This window comes from Nycticebus coucang, chromosome 12, assembly GCF_027406575.1.
Source record: "Nycticebus coucang isolate mNycCou1 chromosome 12, mNycCou1.pri, whole genome shotgun sequence".
Classification (NCBI taxonomy): Eukaryota; Metazoa; Chordata; class Mammalia; order Primates; family Lorisidae; genus Nycticebus; species Nycticebus coucang.
In genome coordinates, this window is record NC_069791.1 from 33496767 (window position 1) to 33523650 (window position 26884).

The following is a 26884-nucleotide window of genomic DNA, read 5'->3' on the forward strand; positions in this document are numbered from 1 at the left end:
AGGGTCTGAGTCTAGCTGCCAGGCTGGGATGCTCACCCTCACAGTGGCTTTTACTTGGCACGCTCAGCAGAAATTTCCAGGCTCTCAAGCAGCTTTTCATTTTCGTGCGATAGGGGTGGTCCATTCAGAAAATCATTGAGGCATTCTCAAATGGAGACACAGGGAGCTGGCACTGCTCTGGCCTTCAATGTAGCAAAACTGAAGATTGATATTATCAGAAGTATCCATCCAATACCTTTCAGTGGCTAGGTACTTACTTAAGAAAAGAAATATTGTTTCCAAACAAATTATTCACTTCCAGCAGTCTATTCTGTGGAGTCAATTTGCTTTACCTAATGCCTATCATTTGCTCTCAGTGATTTAAAATGCACAGGCACCATTCAGTATAATTGATCTTTTGAGTAGAAGTATTATGTCAAACGGTGCTCTTCTTTGTCATATATAGAAGTTAAAAGCAAATGCACATACCAGCTGATAAAGTGAATATTCTCAATATTCTTTGAAAACATTTCATTTTTAAAATTATGGGCTCAGTGCCCGTAGCTCAGTGGTTAGGGCACTGGCTACATACTGCGGCTGGCAGGTTCAAACCTAGCCCACGCCTGCTAAACAACAACGAAACTACAACAAAAATATAGCCGGGCGTTGTAGTGGGTGCCTGTAGTCCCAGCTACTTGGGAGTCTGAGGCAAGACAATTGCTTAAGCCCAAGAGTTTGAGGTTGCTCTGAGCTGTGATGCCAGGGCACTCTACTGAGGGTGACATAGTGAGACTCTGTCTCAAAAAAAAAAAAAAAATTTTAAATTTTATTTATTTATTTTTATTATTATTAAATCATAGCTGTGTACCTTAATGCGATCATCGGGCACCATACACTGGTTTTATATACCATTTGACATATTTTCATCACACTGGTTGACATAGCCTTCCTGGCATTTTCTTAGTTATTGTGTTAAGACATTTACATTCTACATTTACCTTCTAAATTTAACAAACACTATTATTTAGAATTTAGCAACCATCTAAACAACTAAAATTAATTTGGAACCACGCAAGTTTTAGTAAAAACCAGAACGAAGTACAAGCAGAACTGTTCACAGCTTGAGACATCTCAGTAGCCTAACTTAAGTAAAAAGCAAACAATGATAAATTTTTTCAAAAAACTCAGCAAAAGGGATTGACAAAGTATTTTGATCACATAAACTCCAACTTTTTCTAAGTAAGCTATTCTAGTGAACGTATTTTTCCCCAGTTAATTTAATGATGCAGCAAACCAAAAGTTTCCAATTGTACCCCTAAGTTACGTGCAACATGACCGATTCTCAGTAGGGGAGGGAGGTAATGACCCTTAGGGGCAAAAGAGGTTAGATTTTGTCAAACTTAGGCCTGCCAGCAAAGCAGATTTTTTTTACTTGAAATTCAGCCCCCCCCCCCCCCGTGAAAGACACAATAAAGGACTGACAGGATAGAAGGGAGGGAGAAAGGAGGAGAAAGGCCAGTGAATTTTGAGTGCACTGAAGAAAGAAAAAGCAGAAAGAAACAAAAGAAAAACCCCAGCCTACAGAGGCAAGACGCAGCAGCAGCTGCTTCAGCTCCGGAAGTGATGGCGAGGGCGGTGCGGCTGCTCGGCGGCGAGGTCGGGCCCAGGAAAGGCGCCGGGCCGCGGCTCCCCCAGCTGCAGCGCTCCCTGAGGCTGCGGGCGCGGCGCAGGCCCCCTGTGGACTCCTCCCCGATGACCTCCAGGGGGGTCTGCAGGACGTGGGACACGGGGCCCTCGTCTCCAGCTGGCCTCCCCACCGCGCGCTGCGCACGACGTCATCGCGGCACCTCAGGGAATCCTCGGCCGTAGGCGTCTGGGGGCTCCGAAGAAGGGCAGGAAGTCGTCGACGCGCTTCCGCTCGGAGCCGGTGGCGTGAGAACGCAGGCTTTCCATGGTCACGGCGAGCGCCCGCTGATCTTGGATGGCGCGGCACACGCAGTGGCGGTCGGCCAGACTCCTGGCCCCCATGATGGCGGTGATCATGTCCTCGTCCTCCTGGTGCCAGCGTCCAGGCGCTCCATCTCGGCCTCTGCGAGTCCCTCGGCTCTCTCCCAAGGGCGGCCCTTCTTTCTCCCCTCTGTGCCCTCGGGAGTCGCGGAGGCTGGTTCTCGAGGTCGGTTCTCGAGGCCCATCTTGGCCAGATCGTCAGTGACCGCATCGAGGTTGCCGCTGTCCGGGTGGCTCTCATGGAACTTCTCCAGCTTTGCTGATGTTTCTGCTGCATCTCAGCCTCGAGGCCGGCCACGTCAAGAAGCATCTGCCTTCTTTCTTCCTGTGGCCCTTCGGAACGGAGTTTTTCATCCTCTGGACATGGGCCTGTAGCTCTTTCTTCTCCTGGCTGTGGCGTCGTATCATCCGCTGTTGTTCACTCTGAGGATCTTCCATGATGTTTAACGGCAGGTGGGAATTGAACTTTGTGGGAGATCAAGCCACCGAACAAGCTGCAACTCTGTTTGCTCTTTGAATGGGCCTGTGGTTCAGGTTTAACCCTCAACATGGAACACTAAGGTCTTTGCCACTGAGTAAACTTTGGGCATAGTTAGAGAATTGAGAACACCGCCGTCATTTCTTTTCACAGTTGTCACCCTGTTCTTGAGCTTACCGTAATTTGAAAAGGCAGTATGTCAGAGAAAACTACCAGAATACCAACCTAGGGCTGAAGTATTTCTTTTTGTCTTCTATCATTTTGCTTTTTCAAGACTCCAAAATCTTGGTAGTTTGCACCGTTAAATAGTGACATGTGGGCCTGTTTCCAGTCAGTAACCAGATAATCTCTTTTGTTGGCATACATGTTATAATGTTGAAAATGAGAAATCACTAAAAACATCAATGGAGAATTCCATTTACTCGCCCAGTTTCTTTTCCTCTGAAGTTTCCAGTTTGGGAATGAAGTATCTTTGGTCTTAAGAGCAAGATACAGGCAACCACAACAGTCTGAAATTATCCTTGGGCTCTAAAAGGATTACAGCTGTGCTGGGTGATTTGTGGTCCTCTGGGCCCATCCCAGTGTAGGGAAGGGACAAGGAGGCAGAGTAGTGAGAGGCATTTTGGGTAGATGTGTATATGTCTAGGAGCACCCCAACCCTGAGAGATTTGGGGAAGAAAGTATAATGATGTGAACTGTCTAGTGGCAAAGAACCAGTTGCTTCTTCAACTTTCCCTCTCACCAACCCCTTGGTAGGGACTTCACATAATCTACCTTTAAGCTTTTGCTGGCAGCATAGTTACTATTGAAAAGGAGAAGAGAAATTGAGATGGGAGGTGGGGCAGAAACATTTTTAATATTGTTACATGGGTGGGAAAGGATGAAAATATTTTCAGACAAAAAAAACTGCCTGAAAATAGTTTCTTCTTTAATAAAATTATGAGGTTAGTCTAAACATGATCTTTAAAGTCTTTTTTAGTTCAAAAACTGATTCTTCGAGGATTATTATGTAATTTTTCCATCATTCATTGAATGACATTCTTTTTGGTGTGTGTTGCAAAACAGTCTTTAACAAATATCCATGAAGCATATCTTCTGATTAATGTAGCTATGATTATTCTTTATAGAGACGTTGGTGCCTTGAAATCAGAAGCCTTAGTTCACTGAAAATAACCACAGTGTCTTACAAAAAAAAAAAAGAGAGAGAGAGAGAAATAAAGGAAGGGAGGAAGGGAGAAAAAGACTTCCCTAGGTGTGAACTAAGACTTTGAGGAGGTGTATAGGAGATGGGGGATGAGAATGAATAGAAAAAGGTTTAGTTCAAGGATCAAAACCAAACAGCAAATGCCCAAGGTACAACCTATCTTCATTTCAGACATTGTGCCTGGTGTTTATCTCTTTTTAATTTTTCATCTCTGCAAAGGATTTAAGTTTGTGGGGGAGTTCACCATGCTAAGAAGCATTAGCAAGATTTCCTTGCTAAAAGAAAATATCACAATTACCACTCATGAAAATCTTTTTCATTGATTTCTCAACTTAATTTTTCCCAGAACCATTCTGCTTCTCTCAGAATTAAGGACTGTTCTTCAGATGACCTATTTGATCTGTCTACCTTTATCTTTCTGCTTTGAATGAGGTCTCTTTGTTTGATCTCTGCTATCTTTTTCCTCACACCTCCATATCTCCCATATGCTGTTCCCTTCTTCCTGTATCTTCGTGCTCCATCCAGATCATCAGCTTATACCAAAGGAAGCTTTCCAGTGGTTCTCAACCTTCCTAATGCCATAACCCTTCAATATAGTTCCTCATGTTGTGGTGACCCCCAACCACAAAATTATTTTCCTTTCAATAAAGGGTCACGGCATTGGGAAGGTTGAGAACCACTGCTTTAGACTCTAACAAGAGGCGAGCACCTGTTACAATCCTGTTCACAGTGATAGGCTTTCTCTTGTCCGTCTGTGTATATGTATATTATGTCATGAACATGTTTTTCTCTTAAGGTCTTGAGAATCTTCCCTGATTTTAAAATAACAACCACAGTCCCTCAGTAGCTCTAGAGTTACTTCTTGCCAGTTGGATTCCCTGGGAAGCAAACTCTTGAGACAGAAGCTTGGAGGGCTTATTAGGAAAGGCTCTTAGGATCAATGCTAATGGAATAGGAGGGAAAGAAACAAGTTGGGCAACGGGATGTGACTTAATAGGGATGTGATGTAGTCTTAGTGGAGGCCTCTAGGAGGTCTAAAGTTGTAATGTCCCTTCACAGTTGTCTCCATTAGTGTGAGGGATGGGCCTTTATGTCCCCTTGGGCAGCTCTGGAATGGGTGTGTGCCCTTGCTAGAGGTATCTCTCTTCATCAAACTAATTTTCCTTGTCTGTTTAGGCTGTTGTAATAAAAATATCACAGGCTGGGTGGCTTATCAACATTTATTTCTCATCATTATGGAAGCTGGAATATCTAAGATCACAGCACCAGTGGATTCAGGGTCTCGTTCATAAATAGTGCCTTCTAGATGTGTCCTTACTTAGAGGGAGAGTGAGGGTCTCTCTCAAGACTTATTAACACATTGACTGCCACACTAGGAAAAAAAAAATTGTTTTGCTTGGGGCTATGGTTAAGGTTAAGATAGGTGAAGAGATATGTGAGTTATATATGCTTCTTGAGGCCCCAGGCTCAAGAGTAGCATACAGCTAAATACAACTCACATGGCAGTGAATGTGTTTATTTATTTTTAGAGATGGGGTATTACTATGTTGGCCAGGGTCTTGAATTCTTGGGCTCCAGCAATCCTCCTACTTCAGCTTCCTGAGTAGCTGGGACTATAGCCACTGGACTTAAGCCACTGTGCTTGGCTTAAGACTCTTATCAGGATATTACTGTGATTTGGGTGCCAAAACTCATGCTGAAGTTTAAATGCCTGTGTGGCAGTGTTGGGAGATAGGGGCTAGTGGGAAGTGTTTGGGTCATGGGGGCAGATCCCTTGTGAATGAATTAATGCCATCTCTCTGGAAAGAGTGGGTGCTGCTTTCCTGGGACTGGGCTAGTCTCCACAAGAGCTGGGTGTTGTAACACAAGTTTCCTCCTTATATTTGGCCCCTCTTTCTTCACACACCTGCTCGTCTTTCCTTTTCTCTGCTGTGCCTCAGTGCAGCACCAGGCCCCCACTGGAGGCTGAGCGGATGTTGGTGCCGTGCTTCTTGGACTTCTTAGCCTCCAGAAAATCATGAGCCAATGAAACATCTTTGTACATCACCCAGTCTTGGGTATTCTGTTAGAGCAACATAAAACAGAATAAGACAAGCACTAATCCCTTTCATGGGGGTTCTGCTTCTTGACCTAATTAGTTCCCCAAGGCTCCACCTCCTAAAACCATCACTTTGTGCAAGAACATTTCAAAATACAAATCTTCAGAACACAGCACTCTATACCTGGCCTTTCAAAATTCATATCCTTTTCACAATGCAAAGTGCATTCATTCCATCCCAATAGTTCTCAAAGCCTCAGCTCATTCCAGCATCAACTTTGAAACCTAAGTCAAGAAGTCCAGAGCGTCATGTCAATACTGTCTGAATCAAATGTGGATGAGACTCAAGGTATAGTTCATTCTGAGGCAGGCCTAGTCCCTCTGCCGAGCCCAGTGGTAGGGAGGGGTGGCGGCCCTGCACCTGTGATGCCATGTGTGGTGGCAGCCTCTCCTTTGAAATCTTTCTGTCCCCTAGGCCCTCGCATTGTGGACCTGTGATGCAATGTGTGTGGCAGCCCCCCGCCCCCCCCGAAATCTTTCTGTTCTCTAGGCCCCTGCACTCTAGGCCTGTGATGGGAGGGGTAGCCCTATGATCTCCTCAGTGTCTTGGGGGTCATTCTCTCATTTTCTTGGACAGCAGATCCTGGGTTCTGTTGAGTGGCTGACTAATCTCCCCACTGTCTTGATGAATAGCACCAGGCTTCCCTGGAGAGGGCTGATTTCTACTAAACTCTAACAGAGATTTGCTTGGTCACACCCTTGCTCTCTTCCTACCAGGCTTTCTCATTTTTTCACTGTGAGTAGGTTGAGAATTTTCCAAAATTTTAATTTCTGCTTCCCTTTTAATTAACAACCTGTCTTTAAGTAGTTTCTCTCTTTTCACAGTTTGCTATTAAGTAGTCAAGAAGAACCAGGGGCTCCTTCAACACTTTGCTTATATATTTTCTCAAGCAGATATTCAATTTCATTGGTGTCAAGTTCTACCTTCCATAAAACAGTAGGCCATAGACACAGTTCAGCTGAGTTATTTGCCATTTTATAAGAAGGATCACCTTTTCTGCTGTTTCCAAAAACATGTTCCTCATTTCATCTGAGACCTCATCACAATGGCCTTTACCATCCGTATTTCTATGAATAGTCTGTTTGTGACCTTTTAGGTTCTCTAAGATGAGTGAGGCTTTCTGTCCACCTTTCCTTCTCTCCTCTGAGACATCGCCAGAATTATCTTTAGTGGTCTGTGGCAATGTTGGCTTCTAGCACTAATTTCTAATTCTAGTCTCTTATCTGTTGCCCGTTCAAAAGCCACTTCTACATTTTAGGTATTTTTTTACAGCAGCACCCCTTTTCTCCGTACCAATTTTCTTAGGCTATTTGCACTGCTATAATAAGAAATTACCACAAAGCGAGTAGCTTATAAACAACAGATATTTATTTCTCATAGTTCTCAAGGCTGGGAAGTCCAACATGATGGTGCCTGCAGATTTGATGTCTGTGAGGGCCCACTTTCTGGGTTCACAGATGGCCCCATTCTCACAGATGGTCCTTATGTGGTTGAAGGGGCAAGAGGGTCCCTCACCCCTCCTTTATAAGGACTTTAATGCCATTCGTGTCTTCCTCCGTGACCTAAAACTGCTTCCAAAGGTTCTACCTTCTGACACCACCATCTTGGGAGTGAGGATGTCAACGTAAGAATTTTGTGGGGACACAGACATTCAGACCATAGCACTTGTCCATCCCCATAGGGGCTGACAGTTGAAGGGTGTAGTCCTCGTAACACTTCAACAGTTGGCATAACGGGCCCTCATTTACGAAAGGGCATCTGGGAAGGAACATCATATCACTACAGCTTTCTTCCCAGAAAGTACTGTTGTTCAAATGGCAAAGGGTTTTGGTATAGGTCCAGTTACTCTTCACACAAAGATCTAATTATTGAGACAATGATGATTACCAAGGGAGAAAGGAATTTTTAAATGAAAAGTGTCTTTTAAGGAGAGCAGAAGATGCTGCCTCATCTGTTTCCCCAACTGAGATAGATAACAGGCTTTTAAAGGAGGGGCCGTGTGCCTTGGGGCGGATAATGGTATAACTAATAAGCATTTGTGCGCTTTGATGGCAGGACATGGAGAGGGTGAGTCTTGGTGTCAGGAATTCAGCCCAGGGGCCTTCAGAGGCTCCACTCCTTTGTCTTGCAGAAAATCCACTATTTTGGGGAAACAATTAAAAAAAGTCAAAGATCAGGTAGTTAAGGGACAGGCTTATAGAAACAGAGGGGTCACTGGAATTTGTTCATGGGGCCAGTTACACCAGGATTGAAAAAATTGTAGGTGGAGGTTCAGAGCTTTCTTAAGTCTGTTTTGTGCTGCTATAACAGAATACCTGAGACTGGGTGATTTATAATGAACAAATTTATTTATCACAGTTCAGGAGGCTAGGAAGTCCAAGATGGAGGAGCTGGCATTTGGTAAGGGCCTTTCTTGCTATGTTGTCTCTTGGTGGAAGGGCAAGGAGAGGTGAGGTGAGAGAGAGAGCAAGAGGGGGCTAAACTCATCTTTTTATGAGGAACCCACTCAAGGTCGAGCCATTCCTGGGGGAGATGCTCACATACCCTAAATATCTTTTAAAGGTCCTACCTCCCAACACCTCTGCATTAGGAATCAAGTTTCCAGCAGAAGAACTCTATGGGATGCACTGAAACCATAGCAGATCTCATAGGAAATAGAGATAAGAGGGAAAAAGAAAAATGACATAAAACATTTAAAAGCATAACAAAGTTCTAGGCCCCCCAAAAATTTTGGAAGCTACCTATTTCCAAATGCCCCAGAATCACTGGCATCAGAAACCAGCTCTGGGCAGCAAATCTTTTGTGGAATCCTGTTGTTAGCTGTGAGAAAGTTTTCCCTGACATGCTGATCTTCTATCTAGCTCTCTCCTCAGTTCTGTGCTATGCTGACTACATCTCTAAAATCCTCTCTGGTTTAATATATAATGTCTTCCACACTTCTTGGTTTCCTTTTAAGCTTTTTTTAGTTTTAGACAATGTGTGTGTGCATGTGTGTGTAGCTATTGGGCTTTCTCTTAGTTATCAGTGGTGCCTGAAAGGATTACCCCTGCCCCTGCTTCATCTCCTTTCTGGTCAAGAGGGTCTCAAACACATGATCAACACTAGATCACTCTTCTTTTAAAAATCAAATACACCTGTAAAAATAGAGGGAGAATAACTATGCCACATGTGCCACGCAGGCCACAGATAAGGCGAGGGTCCTAAGAGTGTCTATCATTTATATTGAACACCTAGCCCATCTCCAGGTCCTTTGCGTATTTTCATCTTTAGTCTTTATTACAATCTATCAAGTTAGGTATGATGGTCATGATTCTGTCCACAAAATGTGGTTTTTGGCCAGGTTATCTACTTTGCCTAAGGTCATTCAGTTTGTATCTTACTGGGATGTTTGAATTCTGGTTTCTTTTATTTTTTTCTCCCTTTCTTAATAAAAAAAAAAAAAAACTATAGTTTTAAAGTTGATGTTCTTTCTACTATGCACATTCTCATACTGCTTTCTTTGAAAATTGTATTTTGTTTCTAATTTTTTTGTTGACAAATAGTAATTGGACATGTTCATGGGGCACATGTGATATTTTGATACATATAATATATAGTGCTTCGATCAGGGTAATTAGCATGTTCATCATCTCAAACATTTACCATTTCCTTGTGTCGGGAACATTCAATATCCTCTTTCTGGCTATTTGTAACTGTATAATATATTATTTGTTAATTATACTCATCCTACCTACAGAACACTAGAGTACATTCCTCCTATCTAGCTGTCATTTTGTGTCCTTTAACAAACCTTTCCTATCCCTTTCTTCCTCCTGTCCTTCCCAGCCTCTCATATCTTCTGCTCTACTTTTTACTTCTATGCAACCAACTATTTTTATCTTCCACGTGTGAGTGAGAACATGGGGGTGTATAACTTTCTTTTTTTTTTTGTTTTTTTGAGACAGAGTCTCACTATTTCGCCTTCGGTAGGGTGCTGTGGCATCACAGCTCACAGCAACCTCAAACTCCTGAGCTTAAGCGATTCTCTTGCCTCAGCCTCCCAGGTAGCTGGGACTACAGGTGCCCACCACAATGCCTGGCTATTTTTGTTGTTGTTGTTGCAGTTGTTTAGCTGGCCTGGGCCGGTTTGAACCCCTCACACTCAGTGTATGTAGCTGGCACTGTAACCACTGTGCTATGGGCGCCGAGCCAGTGTATAACTTTCTATGCAGGGCTTATTTCACTTTGTATTGTGTTCTCTACTTCTATTCAGGTTGCCACGAATGACAGGATTTTATTCATTTATTTTGACTGAATAGTATTCCATTGTGTGTAACTCATTTTCTTTACCTACCAGCATGGGTCTGCGTGTACTGAAGATAGAGTGCCAGTGCTAGCGAGGCTGCTGGCTTCCAGAGCAGGGTGCACTCCGGTGGTGTCTCTGGTTTCAGGTGGCAGTGCCTGCAACAGCAGCGTGGCTAGCAGAGGGTGGGTGGGAGTCCACACTTTGTGCTCCCAATCCAGAGCAATGCTGCTGTGTGAATTCCCAGCAGCTCTCCACAGTGGGCTGGGGGCTTGCAAGGACTGTGGTGTTCTCCTGTGGTAAGGACTGTAGGTGTTTTCTGGTGGAGATCTTATGCTTACCTTTTCCCATAGGGAATTCCCTTCTGACTCTAGGCAGGTACGATTTGATGAGGGGAGAGGGCTGCAGAGGCAGGTGCCTCCCCACTGCCCTCTGGTGTGTCCATTCACCACAGGTGCCTCTCCATCCCGCTGTGGCACCCCATTCACATCTTACCTGTTCATTATTGCTTTGGTCCTCTCTTTTGGGAGTGGGGGGAATGAATGCCAGGTGTCTCTAGCCAGCCGTCCCGCTGACGTCACCCTCTCTACTGCTTTCTTTGTATGTAGATGGTTTCTTCTTGTCCAGGGTTTCTGTTTTCTACTTTTCCCAAGATTCCTAAGAAAGTTCAGTATGGTGCATTACATATCTACTAGTGTATTTAATCTCAGCAATTTTGAAGTCTGATACAAAATTTTGTTTAAAACCAAGAATCACTCCTGTATGAATGTTGTTTGCCTTGTCTCAGAAAAGTTTCAGTCCCTAAAGTTTTGCCACCTAAATGTCTCTGGAAGCTGGATGTTCGCCTTCCTGTCCTGCAGGGGATTTCTGATTGTCCTGCCTGACTGCTCTGGCTCTGTCCCCACATTCTAACATTAGGAGCCTTCTAAATCACACACTCTACCTCTTGCTTCAGCTCTCATCGTCTCTAGAGAATAATAACGCAGCTCTGTGAATTGGTGCCCAGGGCTCTTCATAATCAGAGTTAGACATCACTAGCTCCATTTCTTGCTGTTTCCCCAGTAATATTAAGCCATTTTATCTCCTTAGACACCGTTCCGTGAGCTCCTTCTGTGTCTCATATACACTTTCATATTTTATTTCTCGTTAGGAGGAATGTTTGTAAGTAACATGCCTTACAAAGCATGTGTGGATTGAAGAGCAAAAATATTTAGGCACCTTAATATTCCACATATATGCTTGTATCTTTCTTTTGTTAATTTTGTGATTATTTTTTATGTCTATCTTTTCTAGTAGACTTATGAAAGGTTTCATGAGGGCGGCGCCTGTGGCTCAAAGGAGCAGGGCGCTAGCCCAATATGCTGGAGGTGGTGGGTTCAAGCCCAGCCCCGGCCAAAAAAAAAAAAGGCTTCATAACTCTCAGAATACCATTTAGATTATTCAGTAATGAAGATTCAGGTTTATTGACTGAAAATATAGAAGTGGGAGAGTAAAACTATGGAAATAGATTGTATTTCTCATTGCATGGGTGACTTGCACCATGCCTAATGTACCACTATATAACTACTTGGTTTTCAAGAGTAATTATTTAGTGAAATGCATTTAATGAACGTGTATAAATTATATGCTTTCTACACATATGTATATCTTAGAATGACAAAAATATTTATTTAGACTATAACATTCTAAATACATGATTGTATCATTATGAACTTTTAGTTTGGCTTTCCAAACTTAATATGAATGAGAGATAATGTGATAAATTCAGGTTCATGTTAAAAAAATTCTTGGTATTTTGTTTCATAGTTTTATTTACTCAGGATTGATATGGTGGGTCTAGGCATTTTCCCTAACACCTGAGAAGGGGGGCAGGCTTAGTCTCTAGGGATGACCTCAGAAATAATAAGAATGATGAATGAAAGCCATATTGTCCTAACATTCTGTCTACTACAATTATTTACTCTAATTATAAACATTACCTGGGCCTTAAAATGTGATGCCTCAAGGTGGTGTTTTTTTAGCCTTTTCTATCTCATGGTACACTTGAAACTATAGTTAAACTTCCACGGCTCACTTAAATTATGTTGATCAAAAAAAAGTTAAAAAAAATATACTTTGCTTTGAATGCCTTTTAAAAATAATTTAATTAATGATCTTTAAAATTTTTCAGAACACACCTAAGATCCTCTCATGGCACTCTGGTTGAAAATCAGTGCCTTAGGGTATTAACACACTGCAGAAGGTTCCCCAGTTCTCTCAATTTCTGTCCAACCAGGGACCTCCAATAAAATGTATTATTATTATTGGAACCCAGACGCAGGTTCAGGCAGCAATAAATCTATGAAGTGAACTATAGAAATTGTTGACACAATATGTGAACTTCGGCTTTTCAGGCAGCACCCAAGGCAAGTGGTCATCTAGCATCTCCTTAAACACCTGTAGTGGCCAAGATTTTCCTACTAGCAAAGGCAGGTCTTTCTTGTTTTTCACAACTCTCGTTATTAGGTCTCTATTGTTATGCTATTCTAAATTTATCTCCCTTTAACTTCCAACAAGCACACTACTTCTGTTCCCTGGACCATACAGAACTCCAACATCGCTTCCCCATGTCTGTTCTTTCTGTCTGAAGATGACTAGCTTGTCCCCTGGGTTTCTCTTGCTCTCGGCATGGCCATTTGTACTTCCGTTGACAGTTCCTCTTAGAATTCTAATCGAATTTATCACTGGTTCGATCAGCACAGAGGCAAGGATAATTTTTTCCTTCATTGTGAACACTTGTGTAATACAGTCTAGGTGAAATCGAGTGTTTTGGTAATGACAACACAGTATTGATTCCTACTGAACTTGAACTTAAATTCTCATTTGTTTTCTTTTACATCACATTTCACCCAGTCACATACTTGTGTTGGTTTTATTTGGACCTAAGTGCAGTGCTTTTTATATTTCAGTTTTACCTTGTTGAATTTAACCCATCAGTTTTCAGCCTATTGATTTGAATTTGGAATGTGATGGAGTCATTCACTGTACTAGTTATCCTGCCATAGTGCGTGTTGCCTTTGCATTTAAGAAACATGCTGTCTCTGACTTTATCCACATCACTGACAGAAGTATTGATCTGGTGAAGGGAGGAACAAAGCAAAGAATTAGAGGCCCTTCTGGAGTTAAATAGTCATGAATTAACTAGTACTCCTTGGCTATAATCATTTGGCTGAAATCATATCCATGAAACTCTTTTTTTTTTTTTTTTTTTTTTTATTGTTGGGGATTCATTGAGGGTACAATAAGCCAGGTTACACTGATTGCAATTGTTAGGTAAATTCCCTCTTGCAATCATGTCTTGCTCCCATAAAGTGTGACACACACCAAGGCCCCACCCCCCTCCCTCCTTCCCTCTTTCTGTTTCCCCCCCCATAACCATAATTGTCATTAATTGTCCTCATATCAAAATTGAGTACATAGGATTCATGCTTCTCCATTCTTGTGATGCTTTACTAAGAATAATGTCTTCCACGTCCATCTAGGTTAATACGAAGGATGTAAAGTCTCCATTTTTTTTAATGGCTGAATAGTATTCCATGGTATACATATACCACAGCTTGTTAATCCATTCCTGTGTTGGTGGGCATTTAGGCTGTTTCCACATTTTGGCAATTGTAAATAGAGCTGCAATAAACAGTCTAGTACAAGTGTCCTTATGATAAAAGAATTTTTTTCCTTCTGGGTAGATGCCCAGTAATGGGATTGCAGGATCAAATGGGAGGTCTAGCTTGAGTGCTTTGAGGTTTCTCCATACTTCCTTCCAGAAAGGTTGTACTAGTTTGCAGTCCCACCAGCAGTGTAAAAGTGTTCCCTTCTCTCTACATCCACGCCAGCATCTGCAGTTTAGAGATTTTGTGATGTGGGCCATTCTCACTGGGGTTAGATGATATCTCAGGGTTGTTTTGATTTGCATTTCTCTAATATATAGAGATGATGAACATTTTTCCATGTGTTTGTTAGCCATTCGTCTGTCGTCTTTAGAGAAAGTTCTATTCATGTCTCTTGCCCATTGATATAAGGGATTGTTGGTTTTTTTCATGTGGATTAATTTGAGTTCTCTATAGATCCTAGTTATCAAGCTTTTGTCTGATTGAAAATATGCAAATATCCTTTCCCATTGTGTAGGTTGTTTCTTTGCTTTGGTTATTGTCTCCTTAGCTGTACAGAAGCTTTTCAGTTTAATGAAGTCCCATTTGTTTATTTTTGTTGTTGTTGCAATTGCCATGGCAGTCTTCTTCATGAAGTCTTTCCCCAGGCCAATATCTTCCAGTGTTTTTCCTATGCTTTCTTGGAGGATTTTTATTGTTTCATGCCTTAAATTTAAGTCCTTTATCCATCTTGAATCAATTTTTGTGAGTGGGGAAAGGTGTGGGTCCAGTTTCAGTCTTTTACATGTAGACATCCAGTTCTCCCAACACCATTTATTGAATAGGGAGTCTTTCCCCCAAGGTGTGTTCTTGTTTGGTTTATCAAAGATTAGGTGGTTGTAAAATGTTAGTTTCATTTCTTGGTTTTCAATTCGATTCCAAGTGTCTGTGTCTCTGTTTTTGTGCCAGTACCATGCTGTCTTGAGCACTATGGCTTTGTAGTACAGACTAAAATCTGGTATGCTGATGCCCCCAGCTTTATTTTTGTTACAGAGAACTGCCTTAGCTATACGGGGTTTTTTCCGGTTCCATACAAAACGCAGAATCATTTTTTCCCAAATCTTGAAAGTACGATGTTGGTATTTTGATAGGAATGGCATTGAATAGGTAGATTGCTTTCGGAAGTATAGACATTTTAACAATGTTGATTCTTCCCGTCCATGAGCATGGTATGTTCTTCCATTTGTTAATAACATCTGCTATTTCCTTTCTGAGGATTTCATAGTTTTCTTTATAGAGGTCCTTCACCTCCTTCGTTAGGTATATTCCTAGGTATTTCATTTTCTTTGAAACTATGGTGAAGGGAGTTGTGTCCTTAATTAGCTTCTCATCTTGACTGTTATTGGTGTACACAAAGGCTACTGACTTGTGGACATTGATTTTATATCCTGAAACATTACTGTATTTTTTGATGACTTCTAGGAGTCTTGTGGTTGAGTCTTTGGGGTTCTCTAAGTATAAGATCATGTCAGCAAAGAAGGAGAGTTTGACCTCCTCTGCTCCCATTTGGATTCCCTTTATTTCCTTGTCTTGCCTAATTGTATTGGCTAGAACTTCCAGCACTACGTTGAATAGTGAAGGTGATAGAGGACAACCTTGTCTGGTTCCAGTTCTAGGAGGAAAAGCTTTCAGTTTTACTCCATTCAGTAAAATATTGGCTGTGGGTTTGTCATAGATAGCTTCAATCAGTTTAAGAAATATGCCACCTATGCCTATACTCTTCAGTGTTCTAATTAGAAAAGGATGCTGGATTTTATCAAATGCTTTTTCTGCATCTATTGAGAGGATCATGTGATCTTTATTTTTGCCTCTGTTAATATGGTGGATAACGTTTATGGACTTGCGTATGTTAAACCAGCCTTGCATCCCTGGGATGAAGCCTACTTGATCATGATGAATGACTTTTTTGATGATAAGCTGTAATCTATTGGCCAGGATTTTGTTGAGAATTTTTGCATCTATGTTCATGAGTGATATTGGTCTGAAATTCTCCTTTTTGTTTGGGTCTTTTCCTGGTTTTGGTATCAGGGTGATGTTTGCTTCATAGAATGTGTTGGGGAAGATTCCTTCTTCCTCAATTTTTTGGAATAATTTCTGCAGTACAGGAATAAGCTCTTCCTTAAAGGTTTGATAGAATTCTGGAGTGAAGCCATTTGGACAAGGGCATTTTTTGGTTGGAAGCTTTTTTATTGTTTCTTTGATCTTAGTGCTTGAAATTGGTCTGTTCAGGAGCTCTACTTCTTCCTGGCTGAGTCTAGGGAGAGGGTGTGATTCCAAATATTGATCCATTTCCTTCACATTGTCAAATTTCTGGGCATAGAGTTTCTGGTAGTATTCAGAGATGATCTCTTGTAGCTCTGTGGGATCAGTTGTTATTTCCCCTTTATCATTTCTGATTGAGTTTACTAGAGATTTTACTTTTCTATTCCTCGTTTTCTGGCCAATTGTTTATCTATTTTATTTATTTTTTCAAAAAACCAACTCCTTGTTTCATTAATTTTCTGAATGATTCTTTTGTTTTCAATTTCATTGATCTCTGATTTGATTTTGGATATTTCTTTTCTTCTACTGAGTTTAGGCTTAGATTGTTCTTCTTTTTCCAATTCCATAAGATGTCTTATGAGATTGTTGATGTGCTCTCTTTCTGTTTTTCAGATGTAGGCATCTAAAGCAATGAATTTTCCTCTCAAAACTGCTTTTGCAGTATCCCACAGGTTTTGGTAGCTTGTGTCTTCATTGTTGTTATGCTCAAGGAAGTTAAAGATTTCCTGTTTTATTTCTTCCTGCACCCATCTGTTATTCAACAGAAGATTGTTTAATTTCCATGCCTTTGGGGGTGGGGTCGAGCATTTTTTTAGAGTTGAGTTCCACCTTTAGTGCCTTGTGGTCTGAGAAGATACAAGGTAAAATTTCAATTCTTTTGATTCTGTTGATATTTGTTTTGTGTCCCAGGATATGACCAATTTTGGAGAATGTTCCATGGGGTGATGAGAAGAATGTATATTCTTTATCTTTGGGATGGAGTGTTCTATATGCGTCTATCAAGCACAGTTGTTCTAGGGTCTCATTTAAGTCTCTTATATCCTTGTTTAATTTCTGTTTAGAGGATCTGTCCAGCTCTGTAAGAGGAGTGTTAAGGTCCCCTGTTATTATGGTATTATCAGATACCATATTGCTCAGACTGGGCTGGAAATTGTTCTGTTTAAGTAGATTAAAGGTAGATGACCATTGTCTTCTTGCTTGGAAAGTTTCATTAGAGAAGTCTGCGGTCACTCTGATGGATTTGCCCCTGTAGGTCAGCTGGCGCTTACTCCTGGCAGCTTGCAGAATCTTTTCTTTTGTCTTGACTTTGGACAGGTTCATCACAATGTGTCTTGGAGAAGCTCGGTTAGAGTTGAGGCGACCTGGGGTCCGATAGCCCTCTGAAAGCATTGTGTCAGAATCTTTGGTGATATTTGGGAAATTTTCTTTTATAATATTCTCTAGTATGGCTTCCATTCCTCTGGGGCATTCTTCTTCCCCTTCTGGAATTCCTATAACTCGTATGTTGGAACGCTTCATAAAGTCCCATAATTCTGACAGTGAACGTTCTGCTTTCTCTCTCTTCTTTTCTGCCTCTTTTACTATCTGAGTTATCTCAAAAACTTTGTCTTCTACCTCTGAAATTCTTTCTTCTGCATAGTCTAACCTGTTGCTGATACTTTCCATTGCATCTTTAAGTTCCCTAATTGACCGTTTCAGTTCCTTCAGCTCTGCTATATCCTTTTTATATTCTTCATATTGTTCATCTCTTATTTGATTCTGTTTTTGAATTTCCTTTTGGTTATTTTCCATTTTATTAGCAGTTTCCTTCATTGTTTCCATCATTTCTTTCATTGTTTTCAACATGTGTATTCTAAATTCCCTTTCTGTCATTCCTAACATTTCTTTATAGGTGAAATCCTCTGCAGTAGCTACCTCATGGTCCCTTGGCGGGGTTGTTCTTGACTGGTTCTTCATGTTGCCTGGAGTTTTCTGCTGATTCTTCCTCATGAGTGATTTCTTTTATCTGTTTCCTTGCCCTAATTTTCCTTTCACTTCCTCTTGCTCTTTAAGTTCTCGTGCCTGTGGACTAAGGGTTACAGGACGAGAAGGATGAGAAGGTTGAAGAGCAAAAAAGGGATGAAAGAAAGGAGGACCGAGTGATAAGAAAAGAAAGAAAAATAGAGAAAGTAGAGGGGGTGGGTAAAAGGAATATTGACAAAAAGAAGAGAGGCACAGAAAGAGGGAGATGGAGCAATATAGGTGTACAGTAGGGTACTTTGATACAACCTTAAAAAAAAAAAAAAAAACACCTTCTGGGGGTTCTCAGTTGGGTGGTTCCCTTGAGATCAGCAGCTCTTTGCTAACCTGATCAGACACAGTACCCCACCTCCACCAAGTAGAGAGGAAAGACAAAAATGCTATAAATCAAACCAAAACAAGGAAACAGAAAACTTTACGGGATAAAATTCGGTAGAAAACCAAATAATAGCGGTAGAAACCCTAACAAAAATGAAGTTCTAATTATTGAAATAGTTAGCAATGGGAAATTATAATTAAACTAGAAAAATTGAGAAAGAAAAAGGATCTGTATGGAAAAGGTTGAAGTTAAAAAACAAAACAACAATCTACAACATCAAGATAAACAAAAAAACCCAACCAAACCAAAAAAAAAAAAAAGAAAAAAAAAACATAACCAAAAACAAAGCAGTATGTATATATTATTGAATATTGTCTGGGCAACACGTGGTCTTCTGGGGTATGAGATGTTAATTACAGTTCTGATACGACTGGAGGCTGCTAGTTTCTCAAACCCCAGCAGGTAGACACCCTAAATCTCTCTTCAGCCCACTTAAAAGGCTCTTTGAACTTGTTCACTTGCTGAGCAGAAGCTTTCCCAGGGAAGTGCTTGTCGCTGGAATCACTGCTGAAGTGGCTATCCACTTACCCTGTGTGCGAAAACTGGTCTCCCTCTGCCCCCGAGGGTTAGGGCTGCAAGGCGGCTCAGACCCCGCCCTTAGGCTACTTGGTCGCTGGGTTACCAGCTCCCACCCAATTCTAGCTCTGCGACCCTGAGGGCGGAGCTTGCCGGGGCAGATCGCTCACAATGGCTGCCTGGGACCCAGAGCCAAACACCATTAGCTCTGTCTGGCTCAGCGGCTCAGACTGGGGCCCTAGACAAAGGCCAAAGTTCTCCGCACTCCCGCTCAGGCTCTCCCCAAGGCAGTTCAGCTGAGTGCCAAGTCCAAAGACACCAAAATAGTTCACAGGTAAGGCCTTTCTGGTTTGCAGTCTTGCTGCTACTGAACTTATAATTGCGGGTGGGTTTAGATGGATTGAACACATGCGACCACTTACCGGTTTTCCAATGTTTTAGTCCTCCTCTTGGGGTCTAGAAGTCTCTCGCTGACTCCCTGTATCCTCTCAGGGGTGATGATAGGCAGATCCCACCAGCCAGAGATGCCTGGAGTCCTATCTCCCCAGACTCACGGTGCCCAGATGCAAGGAAGCTGTTACTCAGCTGCCATCTTGCTCCGCCCCCCCCATGAAACTCTTTATTAGCCAATGTGTATGTGTCTATGGTGTGAAGAATTAGAAAGTGTTGCTTTTGGTGGTGCAGGTGGGGAGGAATGTCAGGGGAACTGACTGAAAGGGCACAAAGGACACCTTCTTGGGTAATGGGACTGTCCTTTCTCTAGTGTGCATGTGGTTTGTACAGGATATGCCTTTGTGAGTAATGCTCAAACCTTTCATGCAAGATGCATGTCTTACTATAAGTAAATGACATCTAAGTAAAAAAGTATGTAAATTCATTTATCACATTTTCCCCAGCTATTAAGAATTAAAGAGCAGTTTTACAAATTAAGTTTTTGGGGACACTCAGATAGAAGAAACATGCAAATTAGAATCTTGAGGTTTGGAATATTGAAATGACTTTGTCAATATATGACAGTGGTGAAATCCAAAATAAGATGCAGGACACAGCCACTATTCTGTATGAATTGCTTTTCAATTCATCCTTTGAGTAACTTTTTTTATTGTGTGGGATGGGAAATAGTTTTCTTTTAAGTAGTATACTTGATTTTCAAAAAAAGATGGATAATAATATTACGACATTTTGATTACATGTTTTTGGTCAGTTTTTTTTTTTTTTTTTTTTTTTTCTTTTTTTTGTAGAGACAGAGTCTCACTTTTTATGGCCCTCGGTAGAGTGCCGTGGCGTCACACGGCTCACAGCAACCTCCAACTCCTGGGCTTAAGCGATTCTCTTGCCTCAGCCTCCCGAGTAGCTGGGACTACAGGCGCCCACCACAACGCCCGGCTGTTTTTTTGGTTGCAGTTTGGCCGGGGCCGGGTTTGAACCTGCCACCCTCGGTATATGGGGCCGGCGCCCTACCGACTGAGCCACAGGCGCCGCCCTTTGGTCAGTTTTTATTTTGTTATATTTCTAAGGCTTTAGAAACTTGGGATCTGTAAACAGTCTGTCTATACCCTGCATTCAACAAGTGTTTACTTAGAATGAAGAAAATCAGGTATCTGCTTTATAAGTCACTCTTCTAAAAGGATGTCCTTTTAGAGGCAAGATTGCATGTCAGTTACGCTGTGTGAGCTACCATTAGATGATGAAGCCACATATTCATTAGTGAGGTAGTGACCACATAATGGAACATAATTAAATGGAAAAGAGTTGTTTCTCAGAGGTGTAGTGAAAGTATGCACATGCCCTCCGTTTCTCATTTTTATAGGAATACCTCACAGTTACATCCTTATTTTTATTCTTCTTGGCTTTTTTTTGTACATAATACATAATTTTATTCTTACGAGAAACCAGAACGTATTTTATTAGGATTAAGATTGAACATAGGTTGGTGACATCAAAGATTGTACTTCTCTAATCTGAATCCTTCCCTTCAGTCAAAGCCTGGTTCAAAATTGTTTACCTTTAGTGCAGCAGTCCTTCATTCTTCTTGCTGTAATTTCTCTAATTAAAACAAAAATTTTGTGTACTGCCCATATTGTATTGTTAATCATCTCATCTGCCTACTACTTGTTCTTAATTTTTTTTAACTTGATTTTCTGTTTTCCCTAACTATATGGTAAATTCTACTTCTCTTAGCTGGATGTCCCTGGTATGGAGGTAGGTGAACATTAGTTACTTGATGAACACTTTCTGAACAAGGGCTGCCAATAAAATTAAATTGCATAATATAAGCAAAATGCCCCTAGGAGTGTGTGGCCCATCACATGTGATAAAAGCTAGTTGGGTAAAACCACTTGAGAAAAACGTGAGCAAGTTCATTACATGATTAATAATAATTCCATATTTTCAGTACGCAGTTTTAATTGAAGTCCTTTCTATAATTATTTTTGGTGGGCTGAGTTCTAGTATAAGAGTTTTAGAACCTTGTAAAGCCTGTAGTGAAGCAACATGGTGTGGGGAAAAAGATTCAAATTGGGGTCATTTGACCTATATTTGAGATTTAGCCACTTTCCGGTTATGTCCGTGGGTGGGTCCCCTAGCCCCACCCTGACGTGACAATCAGTGGAGGTAAAGTGTGTATGTGACCCGTGGCCTCGCAAAATATACAAAGTGTGACACGTCCTTGATAAAGGCAGGTTCCATTGTTTTCCTCCCTTATGTCATTAGTATCTATTTTATTAATTTTTCTTTTCCTGTTAATAAATATGCTTTTAAGTAACATGAAATTATATCTGCTTTTTGGGAAAAATTAGGGAGTATTAAGGACAGCAAACAAAAACTCAACTTGATAAAGAGTGGAGTACTTTTAACATAATGAGACCCTTTTTTTGTATAAACCTTAGTTTTAAAAAGTCATTTCCATTCTTAATTTATTCAATCCTTTCTTTCATTGATGCATTAATTTAACGAACATTTATTAGACAAGTGCTATGCATCAGGCACTATTTCAGACAATAGGAATAGAATAACAAACCAGGCAGAATTCCTGTCTCTGTGGAAGTTATAAGTTCTTTTATTTTGTTGGGGAGAGGGAATACAATAAATACATAAACAAATATACAGTCTAATCTGAGAGGGGGATAACCTGGGACCAGAACCTAAAGCAGGTTGGTGCACGGATGGAGAGCCATGGCAATTCTTTGAGGGTGGCCAGAAGAGGTCTACCGGAGGAGCTGACACTGCTTTGCCAGTCAGACAGCAGAGAGCGAGAGCGGACCGTGCGACCACAGGGACCAGAGAACGCCAGGCAGATAGATAGCAAGTTCTTTCCAGGAACTTGGAGTATTAGAGTAAAAATCCCATGTAAACTACACATCTAGCTCTCTGAAACTCTGTCGTCTAACTCGGACAACTTCATTGTCTTCTCTGGCTATTGATTTGTGATCTTCCTTTAGTCCAGATTAGTACCGTGTTACCTGTTACTCTGTTGTCACTACCTTAATTAAGGCTTTGTTCTTTTTTTTGAGACAGAGTCTCACTATATTGCCCTGGGTAGAGTACTGTGGCGTCATAGCTCACAGCAACCTCAAACTCTTGGGCTTAAGCAGTTCTCTTGCATCAGCCTCCCAAGTAGCTGGGACTATAGGTGCCCGCCACAACGCTCAGCTATTTATTTTTTTATTTTTTGTTTTTTTTGCAGTTTTTGGCTGGGGCTGGGTTTGAACCAGCCACCTCCCGAATATGGGGCCAGCGCCCTACTCCTTTGAGCCACAGGCGCTGCCCTCAGTTAATTTTTTTGTTGCGGTTGTCATTGTTGTTTAGCAGGTCTGGGCTGGGTTCGAACCTGCCATCCCTGGTGTATGTGGCTGGAGCCCTAACCATTGAACACAGGCGCCTGAGCATGGCTTTGTTCTTATGATAATGTTTTTGTTTTCTTTGCGTATGAAAAAGTCCTTTTTTAACCCAGACCCAAAGCCACTGGGAGGAAGCACTGCTCCAGAGAATGTTTGAAATAGAAAACTGCCCTAGTTCTAGGTGTTTTCTAGTAATTGGATGTTTCTGAGGAGCTGCTAAGCTGGGATGGGACCTAGGAAGCTTTCCTGAGTCATGTCTTTGTAGTTTAACGTCATTCTGCTTCAAATGAATTATTATAACAGCAGATGCATTTATTCAGCTCCCAACTATGAAAATATGTTTCCATGAAAATAAAATGGTTATATGATTATCTGTTTTTGGCTTCTATTATTATAAAACATTGAGCTGACTTTACTTGTCACAGAACCGTTAAATTACTGTGAACAATTATTCACAGGATTCTTCTAATCAAATATGTCTGTTATCTTTTAAAATGCTGAGACTGTTTCAGAAATGTCTATCTGAAATCTAAACAATAGGAAAATTCAGATTATCTTTTTTTGTCTTCATAGAGAAAAGTATTTCTAATGGGATAATAGATAAAGATGAAAATAAAAATAAAAACCAACAGACTTAAGATAAATTTCAATTAAGATTTTGTTAAATTTCTTATGCCATCTGTAAACCCATATAACTGTTGTTAATGATTGTTGAACCCAATTATGTGACATGCCCCCCACAATATATTGGTTTTTGAATAGGGAAAAATTAAGTTATGGTCAATACAACATTAGTGCTATGTAAATTCCTATTGCTTTTCACTTCCGTGAAATTGGTAATAGAAACTTGGCTCATTGGAAAAATCAAAGAGACAAAGCCATTTTTCCTAAGCCATTCTCAGTCCCCACTCTCAACATGCATTTGCTATATCTGTGTTACTTTTGGATTTTTCTATTGAGGGAAGAATTAGAGTTAGTAAAAATATCTATACAGTCACATAATAAAAGAAGTTGAAAAGTCTGTATGCCATTCTTCCTAAGCAATTCCTTCCTTCTTACTTTTTAACTTAACAAAAGTGACTCCCATTTTTCCAAATCATTTCGATGCACTTTGTACATAAATCCAAATCCTGGCTTCTGGGTTAATTTAAAAGACATAGAAAAGCTGCATTGGTAGAGATTAGATAATACAGTAGGCTTTTCACTGAAAACTTTTCAGTCAGTATTAACTAAATATGGTTGAGAACAGGAAGATTTCTTCTTCTGCAATGTTGAGGATTGATCATCTGATTTATTTCAATAGTCTAGAATTAGAATTTTTCTGAGGAAGAAAATGGATGCTGGAAGTTTTGTGTATATATGATTTATGTTGTGTTTGACTTTAGGTTTTTCACAATTGCAGTAGTTCACCATTTAAGCCCTTCTCGTCACCACCAAGCAAATCCAGAAAATATAGCATCTTTTAATTAGAGACCTCTGAGTTGGCCATACATGGAAATGTCTGTGACAACCATGTGCCACAGGCATCTAAGGATTGGTACAAATTGATGAACCCTCCTGTTTTATTGACAACATGTGTTCCATTTTATTATGGTTCTGGTTTCTAGATTTTAATTCCTTGGTGACAGGATCCATCTTTGGGGGAAAGAATTTTCTGGGCTAACTTTCTGTGTAATAATAGTATGGATTAAATGATTATTTTCCATGCAATCTAAATAAGATGCAGACACTGTGGGTGCCAAGGATTTCTGTGCGGATTGGGGGTAAGAATAACAAAGGAGGCTGTTCTGTGTTAGTGGTGAGAAAGCATCTCTTGGAGGCTAACACATATGCATACTCGAATCAAGGCTCGGATAAATGTACTGGTTTAACAATGACAGCTCAAAACCATTGCCAACAACCAGATGTGCAGCCCTGCAATTCATGGAGCAAACGGTGGGAGAGAACTGGAAATACTCAATTGCTATGATTGTTGGAGAACCACAGACAGTAAAACATTCTGCCTCAAAGTTACTCTGATAGAAGAGAGGGGACTGTCTCAAATCCTTTTGCCTCAACTTTTATCTAAACTTAGAAATTACTTTGGTATATATTTTTTATTCTTTCTTTTTTTTTAAGCTTATACATGTAGGGGTATAATAAAAGGTCCCAGACATTCAAAATGAAAATACATGTTAATTTCTGCCTGGAATATGACGCTTCTGTACTCTGAGATTTATATTATTGGGGCACTACTCTCTTTTTACTTATACTGATTTCCTATAGATCAGATAATGAATTTTAAAAGTCATTTAACTTTTTGTGCAATCATACAATGTACAAATAATGGAAGTTACCAGTGGTTTTGACGGTAATTCTGGTCTGAACCATCCAGATTCTCTTGAGTCATCTTTTAAATATTTTCTTTTCTTCTGTTTGTCTTTCGATCCTGTAGGTAGCCCCACAGTTTATATTCTTCTCTTAGAGCTGAGAGTTTCATCTCATCCCATCTTATTTCCATTTCCCTTCTCTTGGTTTACCACCCTGAGACACTTAAGGAAAGGAAATTTTTAGCCAGATTTTTAGGCCTTTGCCTGAGGCAGAGCTCCATGAACACCCATGAAGCAAAGACCACTGTTCAGAAAGGAAAGTAGATAATACTTTTTGGATCTTTGTTGCTTATTGTAGGAACTTAGAAGTGAGAAACAGCAGTCGGGCTAGAGAATGTAAAATGTAGTTGTATTAAAGGAGGATCCTTTAATACAGCTATTTGTGGTTAGTGTAAGATAATGCAATTTTATTGGCAGACAAATGGGAAGGCAAATGCGGGAGAAGACACAGACAATGATCCCTCATTGACAAAGATCATGTTTGTCACTAGCTTGTTTTTGTAATTACCTCAAACATTATTGCTTTTTTTGCTTTTCGTGGATTTGGAATAACAGTTTTCTATTCAAGTTGGATGAAGTAATAGTGAACATATTGGCTAATACCTGCTTCTTCCACAGATGGGAGTTATTTTTTTTTTCCCTTTAATACGAGGTTGTAATGATCCTTCTCACAAGCTCTTTTTCTAAGTCTTGTGAAAGGAAAGCTAAAAAGCCCTTGGTTTGAGAATAAGATTCTAATGTAGAATTCATCATCTAAACATTTTAATGCAATCTTTGCATCCCTGCTTGCAACTCATTTTATCTTAGCAATTAATAACCTTCCTTTTGCATTATTGTAAAAGTTAGGGCCTACTGGGATGATAGTTAGTGACACATACTATGTTGCAGAAGGACCCGACTTGGGTGTTAGAGCTACTGACAGCTCTGGTGGGTGTCATTCAGTGGCATTTTCTGAGAAAAGTTGAGTTCCATTTTTAAAATCTGTCGTCTTGAAATGAGTCTGCAACATTTTAATAGGCACAAAGCCCCAGCAATGCTGATGCTATTCTTTCCTCTATTTGACACTGTTCCTGTCATTTTTTCAATCTGGCTGTGACCAACTGAATTTCACATCTACGTTCTCTCCAAGTGTTGTGTGGGTCGATTGACGACCTTTTCTCACGGCAGGTAACAACGTCATGAGAACCATCCACGGGGTGGGAGAGATGATGACCCAGATGGTGCTCAGCAGAGGCTCCATCTTCCCTATGAGTGTGCCGGATGTGCAGCCCAGCATCCTCCCAAGCAAGCAGGGCGGCCCTGCTGAGGCCGAGGACGTGACCGTGATGGACACCAAGCTCAAGATCATTGAGATTTTGCAGGTGTGTTGAATAATAGACGCTAAGTGACAATGACGTAATTTTGCTTGTTGGTTTCATTGCCTACAATTTTTGTTTTCAAATCACTGTGTAAATACCCTGAAATTCTATTAATCTAATTTTATTTCTTTAATATTAATGGCAAGCCTGATAAGAAATCTCACATAGACTCTATTAACATAATGAATCCCGTTTAGCCATTTTTATTAAATATACTAATGATAATATCTAACACGTGCAGGGTGCTTTGAGGTTGATAAAACTGTATTTTTTTTTTCATTTAGTGTTGACCCTAATTGCATTTTACCTTCATTTAGGAGGGATTTCAGAGCAGGCAAAGTTAATGATTAAATTCCAACTCTTTTTTTTTTTTATTTTTAATTGAATCACACATATGATTCCATGTAATCCAGATTTACTGTTATAGCAAAAAACCCAAATTTATTATTGAAAAAATTGTTAATCATTGGTTTTAGTATTTTATGTGTGACTATCTCTCTTTATGTTTTTGTTTCCAAGAGACTAGGAATAATATTTAAAAACAACCTAGTCTAATACCTAGATCTATAAATTTAAAGGAGATAAATTATTGTTTCATGCCCACTGGTTTATTGAATTAACTTTTC

At 40.5% G+C, this 26884-nt stretch overlaps 1 protein-coding gene across 2 annotated transcripts in view; it reads left to right on the top strand.

Annotated features, from left to right (window-relative positions):
* ITPR2 (inositol 1,4,5-trisphosphate receptor type 2) overlaps positions 1 to 26884 on the top strand; it is a 537798-nt gene that overhangs the window by 202390 nt on the left and 308524 nt on the right. For both annotated transcript variants that reach the window (XM_053554147.1, XM_053554146.1), the window contains exon 22: positions 26068 to 26261. In XM_053554147.1, coding sequence (XP_053410122.1) covers positions 26068 to 26261 — 194 coding nt within the window. The remainder of the gene's footprint in view (positions 1 to 26067; positions 26262 to 26884) is intronic.